The following is an 18,392-nucleotide window of genomic DNA, read 5'->3' as shown; positions in this document are numbered from 1 at the left end:
TTACTTTACACAGACACAGTCAAAGTTACTCTATTTTGTTGAATTTGCTCATTTTAGATACAGTACTTAGGTGCTGGGGGGGTTTTTTGGGTTTTTTTTTAACAACAGTGTGTGAGATACACTCCAGCTGATTTATGGTGGAAAAATACATTTATATCAAGCCTAAGTTTAAATCTGCAGTCTCGTTTATCTGGTAGTTAAACAACAGTCCTACAATGATAAAACCGCAAAGAAATAAATACATATATAATGATTGCTGGAAGATTTTAGCTTCACATATTAGAGTACCATCGGATTAAACTTTATACTGATGTTTTTGTTTTGTGGTGCAACGGCTCAAATTTGATCAATCCAGCATGAAAGTTGAATGAATTTGGTGTTTTCTTACTTTTTATGACTAAGAATGTTTTGCTTTGCAGTTGTAAAATTCATCCAGAAACCATTAAGAAATTTAAAAAGACAATAAATGACAGTTTTTTTATTAGTGTTTGCTCAAAAATGGGAGTTTGCAGGACTTAACAAGCCAAAAACTAGTTAAGAATTAACTAGTAAACTAGTTCACTAGTTTTAATGTATCTGTCTCAAATGAAAGATCCTGATAAGAAAGACCAGTGAAAATTTCAAGCTATAGTATTTGATCTGTGAAGCTAACATTTCCCTACACTCATTACATATATTCACACTTTGTATGATAGAAGTTTTATTGAAACCAGCAGAAAAAGTTTTAAAAATTGGCTAATTTGCCAGTATGATGTTTTGTTTTGTTTAACTGAAGCTGTGAGAGTAAATCCCACCAAACAGCGCAGTGTGAGTCGTCTCACCTCGGATATGATCGGCCTCCTGTCTGCACTTAAAACCGTTTTATAATCCAAGTGTTTGTAGGTGAAGCCTCTTTGACTTCAACTCTTGTTTAACATCAAAGTTCAACTTTGTTTGTTAGCAAATGAAAAAAAGTCTGCTTTATTCTCTTCAAAACTGAATTTGTTATTAATGTAATTCAGACTTTCCCACATACTTATGAATCCGCTGTTCTCTCTTTTGTAAAATGCCATATTTAAAAGAAAAAGCTTATTTTATTTGTAATTTTTCTCAATGTTAATTATTAAGAAAAATGCCCGTAACAGGATGTCGAGTTAGTTTATCTGGAACTGTTTTTATTTGTTTATTAAAAAAGCAGCAGGACAAAGTATGATCATTAAATACAGTTAGGAGCTCATAGCAACGATGGCACACGTCAGCTCACGTGCATTTGTTATAACAGGCCTGAAATAAACAGCCACTGCCTTTGTGTTAGTAAAATGTGATGAAGTTAGTTTTGTAAATTTACCGTCTCTTTAAAGAAAATGTTCTTTTTGTCTTCATTTGCGTCTCCCCTCGATAATTAATTCCCGTGTTGTCTCATTTTGTCAGAGTAGGTGTTTTTTTTGTGTGTCTGGCAGATAATTTGTCAAAAGTTCCAGCTCTACATTTCTAAATGACCTTGGAAAAAGCACGTAACAACAAATAAGAGACACTTAACAAATAAAGGAAACTTTTCTCACAACAGACTTTTAATGATTATTTAGGTAAGACAGTAACATGAGCAGAATCACGGTCGTCCACTGTTGCTTCCACTGAAATGTTCTGATGAACGGTCTGTAAATTACACAGAGGGGAAAAAATCTAATGATTTCACTTAACTGTCACAAAATCACACCTATGGTCAGGTTTTTATCTTTTTTAAAGACATTTGTTTTAAAATACAATTTTTCAAGGCACTTTGGTAATTTTCTTTTAAGTGAATGACAAATTATAGATGTGTAAATATGGTGTTTTACCTGTGTGTCATTTCCCTCGGCTGATTCAGTTGCATCACGTGTACCTTCAAGGGGATTCCAGTACCCATGGATCAACGGACTTTGCTATCAACATTGAAATAAAATATAATCTACAATAACCTACATTTATACATGAAATATGCATATAAATAATTAAGTAAAGACAAAGAAATTCTAAGTTTCTAAGTTTTAAGGTTACACTAATATACAGCACATCTGTGTCACTGTAGCATAAAATTGAAATAAGCAGTTTGAGCTTGTTGTGTTAGTAAAAATGCTTTTAGGAGTCAACATAAAACAGAATTCACACAATTTGTGTAGATATTTGACTTGTTGATGCGGGTGATAGAATGAATGATCTTAAATATAAATATTACAAAATATTAAAAATGAATATTAGGCTAATTTTACTCAGTAATAGATGATCAACTCTGAAGCAAGTCATAGATCTGTTTATTTTCTTGGTATTTCAAGGCCCGGGGCAAAGATTATATCTGTAAAAGGGGTTACAGATATAATTCCACACACGTGGGGCAATTGATATTTATTGTTGGGTTTTTTTCAATTTAAAAAAACAAAAATCTCATGATGATAAGAATTATGTCTCAGTTATATGTTAGTTAATAAAGATTGACCTCTTTAATAGTGAAAAATATTAAGTCTTTGTTGTGAAAGATGAATATAGTTTGGTAGTTTTTTAAAGATTTTATTAAATTTTTACCTTACCTTTACCGTTTTTGGGGGCTCTTTTGAGCTGCTTTTATTCTGGACCTGAAATGAAAGTGTGTGACATTTATAATAACATATAAAGCTGAAAATTTAATATGGCAGATTTGTAGTATATATTTTCAATGTTTACATTTTATCCCAGCGCTGGAACAGGTAAAAAAAAAAAAAAAAACAACTAAATAAAATATAATCAGCAATTCATTTATTTTTTTTATGTATTTATTTTGACTTACATTATTCTCTGCTGGTGCTGTGCTTCCTTCATGCAGCTGAAATTAAAATGGTTAAAACTCTCAGAACACTTTCATAGAATCCTACAATATGAAGCCAAAACGCAGTGCTGTAGGTTTTAATTTCTGCCTCTTTTTTAAAATAATGTTTTTCACTCCATGTTTGAAGATCATTTCAAATCAAACAATGCAGCAAAATAATAATACAGTTAATCTCAGTGAGTCAGCAGCAGCATGAGACACACTTCAGCTGATTCTTGGTAATAAATATGTCTAAATAAATATTTATGTAGACTGTCATTTGTTATAAGCTTTCAACATATAAGTGAACATCAAACAGTGATATATTTTCTTACCGAAGCTGTGAGAATAAATCCCACCAAACAGAGCAGTGTGAGTCCTCTCATTTTGTAATCAGCTTCCAGTGAGCGCTTAGGCCTGTTTTATGATGCATGTGTTTGTAGGTGGAGGCTGTTTTGCTTCAGCTCTTGTTTAACATCAAAGTTCAAATTTGTTCAGATTTGTTTGCTTACCTGCCCAAAGTCTCTTTTATTCTCAACAACAGGGCAGATGTTAATTTGCTGAGGCTGGTTGCTCTCATGGGCGTCCCCTCCAATAATGACTTTTTTAAGTTTAAGTTTCTGTGAATATTATATACATATACACATATGTAAACACACACCTTTATACAGACACATATACATATATATACATATATATACATACATATACATATATATGTATATACATGTATATACATATATATACATACATATACATATATATACATACATATACATATATATGTATATACATGTATATACATATATATATGTATGTATATACATGTATATATGTATATACATGTATATACATATATATGTATATGTATGTATATATATGTATATGTATGTATATATATACATACATATACATATATATACATACATATACATATACATATATATACATATATATACATATATATGTATATGTATATACATGTATATACATATATATATGTATATATATACATGTATATACATATATATGTATATACATGTATATACATATATATATGTATGTATATACATGTATATACATATATATGTATATACATGTATATACATGTATATACATGTATATACATGTATATACATGTATATACATATACATGTATATACATGTATATACATGTATATACATATATATGTATGTATATACATGTATATACATATACATGTATATACATGTATATACATATACATACATATACATGTATATACATGTATATACATATATATATATACATACATATATATATGTATATACATGTATATACATGTATATACATGTATATATATGTATATGTGTCTGTATAAAGGTGTGTGTTTACATATGTGTATATGTATATAATATTCACAGAAACTTAAACTTAAAAAAGTCATTATTGGAGGGGACGCCCATGAGAGCAACCAGCCTCATAGCCATATATGTATGTATATATGTATGTATATACATATATATGTATGTATATACATATATATGTATGTATATACATATATATGTATGTATATACATATATATGTATGTATATACATATATATGTATATACATACATATATATGTATATACATACATACATATGTATGTATATACATATATATGTATGTATATACATGTATATACATATATATACACGTGTGTGGATGGATGGATAGATAGATTAATTAATTTATTAATTTATTTATACAGCACCAAATCACAATAACAGTCACCTCAGGGCATTTTATATTGTAAGGTAGTCCCTACAATAATACAACAAAGAAAACAATTACACAACCCCCTATGAGCAAGTGCTTTGGCGACAGAGGGAAAAACTCCTGTTTAACAGGAACAAAAAACAAAAAAAAAAGGCTTCATTTGGATTTTGGACTTTGGAGCTGGAGAAACTGCCTTCACATTTCTGTGGTAAATATTAAAGCTTTTGTTTGTTTGTTTTTTAATTAAAATAATGTTTTTCAAAAGACTGAAAAATTATTTTATTTAAAGTTTAACATGACTTAAGCTTCCCATTTTAGTTAATATTAAAGTTATTTGTTGTTATGATACCACCAATTTTGCCCCCCAGTGTCTGGACCAGTTTTCATACATACTATAGTTAGCTGTCTGCTTCTCTCAGGGTTTTACACAGCTGTGACTGCTGGCTAGCTAATTAGCTAACGTTAGAGATGTCGATAACTGGGAAAAGTGAAAACCTCGTGGTTCTACGGACAAGAAAAAAAAGAGGAGCTTTGTTTTACTCCCAGTGTGTTACTCCTGCCTCTGGATTTATGTTGCTTTATTATTGGACCATCAGTAAAGATTTGTTACATTTAGTTCATTGCAGCACAATATTAGTTGCGACACAGTGATAGATGACACACATGCTCATATTCACACCTGCATGTCTTTGTGGGGAAACCCGAGCACCCACACATACACGAGGAACGCTGTGGCCAGTCAGCAGGTTCAAACCCAGGACCTTCTTATTGTGAGAACACAGTGCTAACCACTATACCACTCACATCAACCACATTAGAAAAAAAACGAAATTTTCATGCAGTATTTTTTTTTCTTTTTGAATTCACAATTAAAATAAGCAGCAGCAGAATGAATAAATGGCGCGGGCTACTTCATGTTGGCAGTATTTCTCCTTCAGGACTTCAGATGTGTTTGCTCTGTTGAGTTGAACCATCTGCTGTGTGTGTTCACTTTTGTGTGTTTCCCTGGAAAAGATCATATAAATTATATTTAATATGAAATTCAAGCACATCTATGAATACACACAATGAGAATAAGTTGTTGTTTTTGGGTTTAATGGCTGGTTTTCAGATTCATTTCCATGTTACTCTAACAGCAGCGGATGTCAGCAGTATTTAAAGGTCTTTATTTTGCTGCAGTTTCTTACTTTGGTGTCCTTCTGGGGGCTCTGTTCGAGGGGCTCTGTAGGAGGGAACCCAAAATCACTTTCCACTGGCCTAATGGTGCCGTTCCACTGATGGGATTAAAAAGGAAGTCAGCCAAACTTTAGGTTAATTTAGATGATAAATGCATCTTCATCCTCTTGTATTTCAACACTTTTCACGTGTCAGTCCTTACTTTGCTTTATGAAACCTACCTGCGCAACAACTTTATTTTCTGTGGTTTCCTCTTGTGGCTAAAATAAGAGCACATTTGAACTTTAATGAGGAAACAGGTTCCAATGCTTGTAATCACGTGTTTGTTTATTCCTGCAAGGTCGTCGACTTTGGACTTCAAATAAAACAGAAAAATAATCAAAACCTAACCCGTCCCTTAGAAATAGCAGCAATTAGCACACTTTACAATTGAAAACTATTATTATATAATAAAAAAAATCCTGTAACAAAGACATTTTTACTGAGAATAATTGAAGTAAGAATTCTACTCATATTTGAGCAGCACTGCTTATATTTGTCAAAATTTAATTTGATTTTAAGTTTCACCTAAACAGATTAAAACATGAAACACTCAAAGTTCACACACCTCTGTTGAGTTGGACGTCCCGTTTGTACCTTCCATTGGCCTCATATGTAAATATCCAGCCTAAAAACAATATATTTAAAGCAGCTTTAGTTATAATGTGTTCACTTCCATTTGGCAGATCATGTAAAGGACTTTTTTTGTCTTAAACTTTTCAATGCTTAACAGAATGAGCCTTAAAAAATCGATTTCTGTCACTTAACTGACATAATGTGATCAAGCACACAGACTTTTACCAATAAATTTATCATCTAAAAACAGAAAATATTTAGATCTAAAAACATATTATTTAGAAAATATTCAGACCCAAAACTAAGCAGCGATTACACATTTGTTTAATTATTTATATATTTTCATTATTAAGCTTGCAGGAGTGATTAAATGCATTAGTTAGCTTTGTATTTGTTTGCTGTATTGAGCAGCAAAACAATTTATTGCTTACACACATGCGGTCTGCAACTTCATATTTATCTTAATAGACATTTAAACTGAGTAAAAACTTTGAATGAGCATAATTGATTTTGCAATGATATAAAAATGATTGTATTTTCACTACCTTACAGAACAGTGGCATTTAGTACTTTTTTTCTTACCTCTGCAAATGAAAAGTCTGTCAAAGGCAGATCTGTCAGTGCAGCCAGAATAATTCCCACCATAAGCAGTGTGAGTCCCCTCATCTTAAAAACAAGTCAGCCTCCTGTGTGCACGATGTCTGCTTTGCAGTCCCAGTAAGAGGAATTTGAATTTATGGCTTCACTTGTAGGTTAAAGTCTCAACTTTCCTCGCCTTCCCTCGTGGCGCTTTCTATGTCAAGTTTGAGTTTGTTAGTCAAACTGCTTTCCTGTTTTATTTTGACAGCTGGTTGTCTTCTGTATCTTTTTCTGCAGCTGATTAATCTTCAGTCTCTTGTACGTTAACATATTTTTCTCCCACAAAACTCCGACATATATTAATCATTAGTTTGCCTTCTGAAATTTTAGTCCACCTACTTGCTCAACAGCATTTTCACTGCTTTGGTTTGGCACCTGAAGTAAGAGGAGGGTGCACTAAGAAAACTCGTACCAGTGTTTGCAATCACATGGTTGATTATTCCTGCAAATAATCAAAAAGCTAACCTCTCCCACAGAACAACTGAAAATTATAATTATTGAATTACTTGTATTTAACATTTTTCATGTGCAAAACTAGGACTAACAGGATTGGAAGTAGAGTTTAAAGAGAAGAAAAAAGTGATAGCAACTTTATATCAAACACAGAAAAATGCACTTAAATGCATTGTTACAGTCACAGCTGGATTACAATAAAAACTGAAGATTCAGGTCTGGAAACTAAAATTCAAATTACATTAAAAATGCTAAAAGATTAAAAAAAAAATCAGCTTATAATGAAACATTAATAAAGCAACAATGAATGATTCTTTGTCTTGTAATACTGATTTGAGAGAGATTTCATCACTGGGGAATTTGTTCTTCCCTTTAACCCACCACAGGAGGCTCAACCAGGCATTTATGTTTTCAAATAACATGAAAATTGATATTTAACTTGATATGATCTGTTCGTGTAAGCTAGCCTAATGATAAACTTGAGTAAAGTGGAGCTAGACTCTGATGTCTTCTCCAGAGACCTGAACTCTGGATCTGCATCCATCTGACAGCCAGACTGCTCTTCATCCAGGAACAGTGTCAATTATACACATGTCCATCTTTAGACAGAAGAGTGACAAATAGACACAAAAAAAGCATTTGCAGGAAGAGAGACACAGCAAAGGGCCCATGGTCAGACTTGACACCTGGTCTCTGCATTGAGCCATGTGGTTAATGGTCACCTGCTCAACTGGGCGAGCTAAACTTGCAGCCTTTAGTCATTTTTTTCATATAGTTAGTGATATGAACCCATTAACATTACTGCACTCTTTGCAAGCTTTCACAAGACTGTTCGGCAGGCAGCATCCATCTGCCAGTTCTGTGCAAATAAGCACACTTACCGTATTTCTCTTCATCAGCTCCCTGTTAAATCCCAAAGTAAATGTAAAATCCCTCTAATCACATACAAGGTGTTAAATAATCAGGCCCCATCTCATCTTATAGGCCTTATAGTCCCGTATCACCCCAGCAGAGCACTTCGCTCTCAGGCTGCTGGTTTACTTGTAGTTCGTAGAGTTTTTAAAAGTAGAATGGGACGCTGAGCTTTCAGTCCTTTCTTCTGTGGGCCCAGCTCCCAGTTCGGATTAGGGAGTCAGACACCCTCTACTTTTAAGATTAGACTCAAGACTTTCCTTTCAGATAAAGCATATAGTTAGGACTGGATCAGGTGACCCTAAATCGTCCCTTAGTTATGATGCAATAGGTCTAGGGGACTTCCCATCATGCACTGTTTCTTCTTCACTAACTACACCACTGATTTTATCATTAGTTATTATTAATCTCTAGCTGTCTGCCACAGCCATCTTTATCCCGTCTTCCTCCCATCACCCCAGCTGGTCATGGTAGATAGCTCCTCCCTGAGCCAGGTTCTGCCAGAGGTGTCTTCCTGTTAAAAGGGAGTTTTTTCTTCACGTTATCACCAGTTGTTTGGTCATAGGGGAGCGTTTGATTTTTAAGGTTTTCTCTGGATTATTGGAAGGTCTTTAGCTTACAATATAAAGCACCTTGAGGTCACTGCTGTTGTAGTTTGGTGATATATAAATAAAGCTGAAAATTGGGCCATTATCTCTCACAAGCCGTGCCCTCTACTTATATGTTTTCCTAACATCATTACACATTTTAGTGTCTTGCAGCCTCTTGCCTGTTCTTTGTTCTTCTTGTATGTTAACCCAGCACACAACACACGACAGAGTCAGTCAGCTTTTTACATGGAAAGTAAAATTTATTATTCCTGAACCACAAAATAGACTTCTTTGGTTGTACAAATTCACTAGTTACAGTCTTGTATGAGCTATAACCCTCAACCCTAGGACATGTGACCCTTTTCCCCTCCAGCCTATTGGCAAGTAAAAGCCCCCGAAGAGAACTCAAGACGAAAAGAATTAAACACAGAAACTCGAAACACTGCATCAAAAATGTAGTGAACCCCTTCTGGAAAAAAAGTTTTATCATCTACTAAAAGATTTTTTTTAAAAGATATTAGCTGTTGCGAATGTTATCAAACTGAATTTCAGTCGGTGAGAGCAACACGGAAAGCTTTAATTAGAAGACACTACATTAAATTAACACAAAATGCTACGATGCTGTGATTCTGCAGAAATACCCGTCACTGACACTGTGTCGAGCTGTAAGCTGAAGAGTCTGAGTGAGATCAATGTCTTGAGAGGGACTAACTGGTTCTGCCTCTCAGGCCTCTCCCATTAGCAAACCAATATACATGCAGAGAGCATCCCAGCGCCAAGCCTGCCTGAACCTAGATGCATCAGCAGTCCACGTGTTTAGTGTAGGTCCAAGACTGGCTCAGTTTCACACCCCAAATTTTGCTTTTCCTCTCAGTATTTGTACATTATTCACACGATAAATGATTTTCAGTGGCGTCAGATTTAAATTAACCATAGACAGAAAAAAAAACAAACAACAAAAAAATAAAAACAACAAAAACACACACCTGCTACCTTCACATCACTGTGGCAAACCTCATAACGCAAGGAAAGTGGTGATTCACATTGATTTAAAAAAACAAACAACTATTACCCTTAACAGGGCAGGATAAGTACCATTAATATTAAAATGATGCCAAAACGCATGCTCCCAAACTGCCTGCTCCATGCTGCTTCCTCCATTGTAGTCAGTCATACTCTCTACAGAGGAATGTGACATTGCTAAAGGCCCCGTGAAGTGGATTTGAAACAACTTAGGCAATTGAATTTGTAAATATGGCTGTCTCAAACAAAACTGATGAGTTAAAAGCGAAGATAAAATGAAGTGATATGCAAATAGTGGGCTGAAAGCTGTGATTTTGTGACTCATTAACAGATAGCGAGTCGCATTATCAGCTGGCCTCCAGGCCGGGATAGGGTGAAGGAATAATTCTTTAAAAGGCGGACCAGTGGCAGTGCAAAAATGATATGTACTCTTTTTAAAAATAAAAAACAAAAGCTCACCACATTTTGTGACAGTGAAGGTAGCAGGATGTTCCCTACTCGTTTAATATATATATATATGTGTATGTGTATATATACACATACACACTCCTGTCGGCCGAAGAAAACACTGAAAGCCTATGAATGTCTCTCAAGAAGTTAGTATAGCTATGACCCATTTCTTTTCTGCGTTTGTCTTCCAGTATGTTTTGTTTAAAAGCATCAAAAATCACTGAAGGCTTAGAAATTAAAATTTAAAAAAAACCCTAAAAGCTTTGATCTCTAGTTAAAATAGATCTGATTCTACGAGGCAAACTGAATGCTAAATGGAAAGAAATAAAAAAATAAGTAGCAACCCTAGCTAACAACGCTAGCGCTTTCTTGCCGCTGAGGGGCCGTTGAGCAACTGGCCCTCAGACTGGAAAGGCAAGACTGGCACGCGGGCTCTAAGTGTCTGTGTGGCAACTATCAGCGTCGTAGACTTTACAGTGGTTACATACGGCAGAGTAAATCTCGCTCTACTGACAGCATGTGTAGTGTTTGGTGAATCTGCACCTCCTGTGGACGCATGCCCCTCTGAGGCCAGTGCTCCACAGTGTTTGTAAAGTTGTGTATGTTTGCGTGACGTCCGCAGGGTTTTTCTTCAGTTGGTGAGGTGTTATGTGGGCACAGCGGTTTCCAGGCTGCGACGGCCCTGCCTCAGTTTGCGCTTGTTGCTGTACAGAGCCATCTCCTCCAGGGCGGAGGTGGCAGGCAGCGGGGTGACGTCGGGGCTTGCGGGGGTTCCTGGGAGGGGAAAAAAGAAAAAAGAGAGAAAATGCATTTGAGCTGCTGCAATTTCTCATCTTTTCTTGTGACAGTATCTGCTGCAGAAAAGATCAGAGCGACAGGACAGAAGATCCCTGTGAATCCCGTGACCCTGCGAGAGACACCCCACATTTAGAGCAGCAGCTGGAAACAAGCAGGAAACAGATGCGTCCAGTTTCTGTGCTAAACTCAAACCAATGACTTCAGTATTTCGTAAGTGTTTTCACTGTCAAGTCCTTGTTTTAAACATCCTTTCACTTCTCTACTATAGTGACTGGTCCTGCTGATCATGTAAATTAAAAAACAAAGAAACAAAGGAAGCACATAACCATCATGTAGCTGAGTTTTTACATGTGTGCATCTGCAGGGCAAAGAGGTAGGCCAAAGCTTTGCTGAGCCAGCTGAGCAGGAGGATAAAAGCAATGAACACAGTTGTGGTGAGATGTTTACGTACACTCATCGTGGGCGTAAATGTCGTAGTAGTTTCAGGTGGTTTCTTTGAACTTCTTTTTTTGCACGGTGGAATGATCGTATAGGTCCAACAATTAGTCTTTTAAATTGACAAGGCAGGGTAACTTCTAGTTAGTGATCATGACTAAGTGCTGCTGGTAGTTTCTCTTTGCAGAATAAAAAGCTTGTTTGACAGCACTCATTGGATTGACACATACTAGGAACACTGGAGACCCAAACCAGCACCAGTGTCCACAGTGAAGCCGGTTTTAAATCGTCATGGACCGAGTGGGTGCCGACCGTGAAAGAAGCCCCTGCTCCAAAATCAACACCTTCACACTCGACGCAAATGTGGAGTTGCCCTCTTGGACAAACCAAATGCCTTCTGGAGAAAATTTTGATGGCCAGTCGAGACAAAGAGTGAGCTATTTGTCCACAATAATAAGAGGCACAATTGGAGGAGTAAATGTGCAGTTTTCAGCCGTCGAGTACGGTGGTGGTAGCATTATGCTCTGGGGCTGTTTTGCTACTGGTGGTAGCATTATGCTCTGGGGCTGTTTTGCTACTGGTGGTACTAAAACTTGGATATTCCAGCAGGACAATGATCCCAATCCACAACTGATTTAGGAGTGGATAAAGGCAGCTAACATTAAATTTCTTGAAACGGCCTAACCCAGGCTCGGCCAACTCCAGGCCTCGAGGGACAGTGTCCTGCAGGTTTTAGATCTCACCCTGGGTCTACACACCTGAATCAAATGAGTATTTCATTACCAGGCCTCTGGAGAACTTTAAGACATGTTGAGGAGGTAATTTAGCCATTTAAATCAGCTGTGATGAATTAAGGACCAGTGTTGGGTAAGTTACTTTAAATTAGTAACTTAGTTACATTACTAGTTACTTCTATCAAAAGTAACTCAGTTACTTCAAGTAACTAGTTACTTTCAGAGTAACTAGTTACTGGGGAAAGTAACTTTGGTTTTACTCAGAATTCTCTTGTTAATGTGTTGCTTCCGTAACTGGATACCCAGCAAGGATGTCAGTCTTCTAGCTTGCTTACTTGCCACAAGTGCACTGTGCCACCTACCAATAGAAAGGAAAAAATAATGTGCACATTTCCACGAGAGAAATCCCACGCCTGATTCTATCCTAGCCTGCTTTTTACATCCAACACAAAAACTGCAGTCATGGTGTTTTCGATTGTACTCAGAACTCGGAAATTCTGCCTTCTGAATAGGAAGATGTAGGTAACTCCAGACTGCAGATGAGCTGCATACAGGGCTGGACTGGGACAAAAAAGTCGTCCCGGGCATTTTGACTAGAGACCGGCCGCCATTATAGGAAAAATCATAAAGCCTTTGAATGAAAATAAACACTGTTGTGACAGTGATGTACACTGTTCTGATGGTATATATGTATCAATCTATCAATCGTTTGTTGTAAGACTCAGATAATTATTTTTTTAAAAGTGATACATTTTAAATGAGAATAAGAAAAGTATTTCCTTGTGCCCCCCTTTCCCTTTTAATGCCCTACATGGAACCCTGGCAATACTTTGCTAGACCCGCCCCTGCACAGTTACCAGCTGTCATCTCCTGGTTTCATCTTCATGTTTCCCTCTCACCACATATTCAAACCGATATCATGACCAGCAGGTTTACAGCTGTGGCTCCAGCAAACATCAGCTGATACTTAATTAATATTAAATAAATTCTAACAACAGCTGATCAAGCTTAAACGTGCTGCTGTTGTTTAAACGCGACATCCGCTGGTTTCCTCTTTCTGGCGCAAAGTGGGCGATAAATAAACAAGAGAGAAAAGCCGATCAGCTGATCATTGATCAGTTTCATGATTGAAGTAGAAGCAGGAGAGAGAGGGTGAGAGGATGAGAGAAGAAGAGGCAGCTGTGCAGCTTCAGCTTTGTGTCTTTTTCATTGTAGCTGAAGTACGGGACAAACTGTGTTCCTTTTCACCTCAATACGAAACGCGTAATATTTTCTCTGAATACGAGACGATTCAGTTTTTTACAGGACGGCTGGCAACTCTAATAATTAACCTTATGAACAAAATAAAGTTCAACATCATTAACTTCATAGCACCCACCCAGCTGTATAGAAACTCCGTCATGCTAGCTAGCACGCAGTACGAAAAAGTCAGCATAACGAAAATAAACTCCACCTAAACCTGGTTCATATCTGACCCAGATGGACTGCAGGTCATAACTTCTTACCTGAAGTTCAGTTCACCTGACACTCTCGGACCAGCGGCCGCTTCGGGTCTCTCCTCTTGCCTCCCTTTTCCTTCATCCACCTGCTGGCTTCCACCACTTGCTAATGTTATTGAATCTGTGGAAGCTCCGCGATAGCCACCACACGAAGTAACGAATAACGAGCCTATCTAAATCCCAGTAACGAGTAACGCGTTCCTGGTTTTGGCATAATAACTAGTTACCGTGCGCGTTACCACAATAATAACGTAGTTACTGTAACGCGTTACTTAATAACGCGTTAGTCCCAACACTGTTAAGGACACATCTAAAACCTGCAGGACACCGGCCCCGAGGCCTGGGTTTGGACACCACTGGCCTACCCAAAGACCTGACCGCAATCCTGCTTTTAAAGCCAGGTTAAAGCCAGAAACAAACCAATTTACCAAACAATTCAAAGAGTGGTCAAATAAGGGACATTTAACCAAATATTAGTGGTTATATTCTATCTATGTATACATTTCACCCTGTGTGGACTAGAAAAAAGGCAAAATAAAGTCAAACTTATGCACCCGGTTCTTGTTTTTTAAAAGTGATTAAAGATAGATGCAATCATTCCACCCCAGAAAAAAAAAACAGTTCAAAGAAATAATTATAAACCTAAATTACCAAGACACTCATGACCATGATGACCGTAAACTTCTGACCACAAATGTACTTACCCAGTTTTAATAAGCAAATCATGCTTTCAAAATAAAGCGAATAAGTTTCTGATTAGATTTTAGCGCACACATGTGGTTTCTCTGGTGCACGTCTTTATATTTAAAACAAATCCATGCACAAATCAAAGGACTGTGGTTAAACTGATCCTTTACACATAAAACGTCCCTTTGAATCAGTAGCTGCTTCCTGTCTGGTGGGGAGCAGATGGCAAAGCACACCCAGGTGGACACACCCATCTTATACCCAAACCCCCAACTGTGCCACACAAACAGCAGGTTAGAGTGTAAATGTACAACCCGACACACACCCCGACAAACGCTCCTCGCACACACACACACACACAGAGCGACAAACACATGCACACAGGATCCTACCAATAGGAGCCGCTTATCCCAGGTAGGCACCTGAATCAAAGGGGATAGAAGAGGTTGAGCTACAACTTTTCCTATCACTTCACCTGTTTGTGAAGCTTTTTTTATTTTTATTTTTAAGTGAAACCAAAAAATAAAATAAAATAAAATAAAAGCAGGAGTGTATACTCCATCTGTACCAGAAACCATTATTTGTTCTACACATGTGAGAAGTTTCCTGCCACGTTTTCTTGGCGGTGTTGGATTAAAATGACTGTGTGACGACAGAATATTACGGTCACATCAATATCTTTGTTATACAGAAATAAAAACTATATATTTTACTTGATAGCTCAAAGAAGTCTGCTTTTATCTTACAGCTGATTTCTTACTGTGGCTCACTCTTTTCAATACACTGGTAAGGCAGCTTGTTTCTGACACTGAAAACAATCATTTTGTGTTTCACAAGTAAAAGTTTGGCGTTATTGTCTCAATATTTTTACTTATTTGAAGTTATTTTTCTAAAATTTTAGTTTTCTTCTTAGAAGTAAATCCAAACACAAGACTTTTTAAAATCTTGTTATCTGCCAATTTTTTTTTGACATAAGCTCTTTTTTTCCATTGTTTATCAGCAAGAATTCCCGCTACTACAGTAGTCGCCCTCTGTGTCAAGGACTTTTATTTGGAAAGTCAGAAACAGGAAGAAGCCCGTGCATACAAATAAATGAGGTTTCTGGTACAGTTCAGGGCGCAACAATCAGCACCACGTACCTGGGTTACTGGAGCCGTCATCGATGAACTTTAAGTCTGTGTCAGTTGTGTCTGGGGACTGAAAGAAATAAAAAGAGACTCTTATTAACAGGGACTGACTCTGGGGTTTAATAGCCTGTAGCCCAGGGGAAGCCTTCACCAGGTGAGTAGTGGGGCTGGCAAGGTAGGAGACTGTCAGGAAACATGTCAGCTGCTCTCTGCAGTTTAGCAGGCAGCACTGAAGCTCCTAATCTGTCAGAGCCACAAAGCCAGAGAACATCTACTCAACTACTCCCCCCAGGAGAAACGGGCGTGTTACAGAAGAGGGCGTCGATTAAGTCATTGGCGTCGAGGTTTCTTGTGTCAGGTGGACACACCCACAAAAGAGAGGACAAACAGAGAAACAGCACTAATGCATCGATTCACAACGGGGGAAAAACAAAGAAAAAAAACAAGCAGAACTGTAAGGAGTCATCTGTTGCTTAATTTGAATTAAATTGATCATGCTTGGAAGTGATTTATCTATTTATTTACTCTACACAAAGAATTAAATGTGTCACTCAACTGAAGCCGACACACATGACAGGCTCAGACGTTTTTCAGATGATGCACAAACACAGACTTAGCTGTGGTTGGAGTTATTCCATGATACGAGCTGTGAAGGCTTCCCTTTATATCTCCCCTCCACTTTAGGAGGCGGGGGACTCAACCAATCAGTGTACAACGCATTCTTCTGTTCAGGGGCCGGATAACACGCTTAAATTAAATACAGCTGCGACGTAGACCTCATGTAAATTTCATTTTAAAAGCTACTGAATTTGTCTGCAGGGATCGAAGACACTGATCAGAGATAATATTATGATACAGAAGCAGGAAAGATGGGCAAATGTAAGGATTTGAGTGAGTTTGAAAGGACAAAATTTTGCTGGCTAACCGACTGGGTCAGAGGATCTCTAAAACTGCAGCTATTGTCGGGTGTTCCCGGTCTGCAAGGTTGTGGGCAGCAAAGTCTCACTGATGCACGTGGGGAGCATAGGCCTGTCAGATCCAACCCTCATCTGTGACATCTTGTTTCAAAAAAGGTAAAAATCATTGCCTGACACTTCAAAATTGGAATTTGCCTTATATTAAGTATATATATATATTATATACTGCAGTGGAGGGTTCAGTTCACAGCCACTATAAAGTCAAGGAATAACTACAACTGCAAATAATTTGTTCTCTGTGAAGATTGAAGATAGGTTTGGAAACCCCCGAAGGCTTAAACGACCGTGCAGGAAACAAACAAGCTGAAAATTTTTGTAATATCCATAAATATCCCAGAATCCCAGATAGCGGTGTCACAGACGACGGATATTCGACTCAGAAATAAACGACCACTTGCAAACAAGCGCTGCTGCTCCACCTCTACACCAAGATTCCCCTGCTTCTCCCTTCTCTTCCTCCACACGGGAGGAAATTAACTCTTCCCCAAACAGACGGATACAAACGGAACCGTTATCCTCTTGAGAGCACAGAAGATCAGTGGATGAGATGAGATGAGCGCAGATGAGAGGAAATGTCAAGAAGGACATGTCATTCTTCTGCATGACGTTCAACCCATGCGTGGAACAAGACAACTGATGGCAGTGAGTGTGAGAGTGAATAAGATGCAGAGTTTTCCACCCAGGTTAGTGGGATCAAAGACCTGTCTGCATCCCAGCAGCTGCTGAGCGTTAATGTTTGCGACCGATTAGTTGGCTGCGAGATAGATAGATGTGAATGGATACAGCTAAAGATGCTGTTACATTTGTGAGTCACAGGTGTGAGGCAGGAAGGGAGGGAGGGAGGCTGATGTGGTGTGCTGTTATTTAGATTAAAAGTCCGCCTTCATTGTGCAGGTGAGAGTTAGTGAGCCACACCACAAATAGGAGAGAGAGCACGGATCGATGACTGAGCGACAACCTCGACTGCAGTCACAGGGAGGCCTCCTGATTAACAGAAACTAGAGGGAAGAGGCAGCACGGGAAAGCCAGGGAAGGGAGGGAGGGAGGAGGAGGAGGCTTGATGCCCCCGGAGATCGGCATGCAGCCAATACCTGGATGTCGTATACGGGTTTGGAAGAAGGAATGGCAGCAAACTGTCGGTAGTCAAACTTCTTTGTTGACACGGACTAGAAGGATAGCAAACAGGAATGAGCAGAGGGAGAAGAGGGGAAATAAGGGAAACAAAAGAGAGGAAAATGGAGGAAGTGGGACAAAGTATAGAAAGGAGAAAACACAGCGGAAGAGGGGAAAAATTCAGGGAATAAGAGGAAAAGACAGAATAAAATGGAAGAGGGAGAGTGGAGGGCAGAGAGGCAAATGGGTGATTTAAACAGCCAGCTGTGGCATTGATGGGAGAGCAGTGTGTGTGTTTTCAGCTCTGATTGGATAGAGTGGCAATGAGCAAGATGGTGGATTCATGTCAATGTATTTTGATGCAAATGTACCTCTTCCAGCTTGTGAACAAACGAGCCTGACGATTTCCTTTATTCAATTAAATCACACTGTAAAGTAAGTGTTACAGCTTTTTTTTTTTAAAAATATTATGATGACTCAAGCTCTCCAAGGCAGTACAAACTAGCAAGTGGGGGAAAAAAACAACAATTAAATCAGTCAATAAGAAACTGAAATTCAGGATTAAATCTTACCAGCCTGCCGGGCGAGGTTAATCCTCGAGGACTGAGCTCTGCCAAACAGACAA

At 37.8% G+C, this 18,392-nt stretch overlaps 2 protein-coding genes across 28 annotated transcripts in view; both read right to left on the bottom strand.

The window, feature by feature from the left end:
• Nucleotides 1-1,532: 1,532 nt before the first annotated feature.
• On the bottom strand, nt 1,533-7,246 carry LOC146511582 (uncharacterized). 5 transcript variants are annotated; one of them, XM_085172178.1, is made up of 8 exons: nt 6,913-7,246; nt 6,323-6,382; nt 5,937-5,975; nt 5,727-5,813; nt 2,780-2,815; nt 2,550-2,582; nt 1,818-1,901; nt 1,533-1,635 (listed from the first exon to the last, which is right to left on the bottom strand). In XM_085172178.1, exons 1-8 carry the CDS (start codon nt 6,994-6,996, stop codon nt 1,558-1,560), a joined length of 501 nt encoding a protein of 166 aa, XP_085028304.1. In that variant the 5' UTR covers nt 6,997-7,246; the 3' UTR covers nt 1,533-1,557. The 5 variants fall into 5 exon arrangements, with proteins under 5 accessions (XP_085028304.1, XP_085028303.1, XP_085028301.1 ...); XM_085172177.1 differs by having other exon boundaries at nt 2,544-2,582; nt 6,913-7,245; XM_085172175.1 differs by having other exon boundaries at nt 2,544-2,588; nt 6,913-7,241.
• Nucleotides 7,247-9,163: 1,917 nt separating this feature from the next.
• scrib (scribble planar cell polarity protein) overlaps nt 9,164-18,392 on the bottom strand; it is a 78,880-nt gene continuing 69,651 nt past the window's right edge. For 18 of the 23 annotated variants that reach the window (XM_085172130.1, XM_085172134.1, XM_085172139.1 and 15 more), the window contains 4 exons: nt 18,340-18,377; nt 17,746-17,820; nt 15,690-15,747; nt 9,164-11,171 (listed from right to left, as the gene is read on the bottom strand). In XM_085172130.1, the coding sequence (XP_085028256.1) occupies nt 11,044-11,171; nt 15,690-15,747; nt 17,746-17,820; nt 18,340-18,377 (299 nt within the window). In that variant the 3' untranslated portion in view covers nt 9,164-11,043. Of the gene's footprint in view, nt 11,172-14,942; nt 14,973-15,689; nt 15,748-17,745; nt 17,821-18,339; nt 18,378-18,392 lie in introns of all 23 variants that reach the window. The other 5 variants (XM_085172136.1, XM_085172142.1, XM_085172154.1 and 2 more) reach the window with 3 other exon arrangements.

This window comes from Neolamprologus multifasciatus, chromosome 9 (genome assembly GCF_963576455.1).
Source record: "Neolamprologus multifasciatus chromosome 9, fNeoMul1.2, whole genome shotgun sequence".
NCBI lineage: Eukaryota > Metazoa > Chordata > Actinopteri > Cichliformes > Cichlidae > Neolamprologus > Neolamprologus multifasciatus.
The sequence above is the reverse complement of the archived record's forward strand: the minus strand, read 5'-3'. Positions and strand labels throughout refer to the sequence as shown.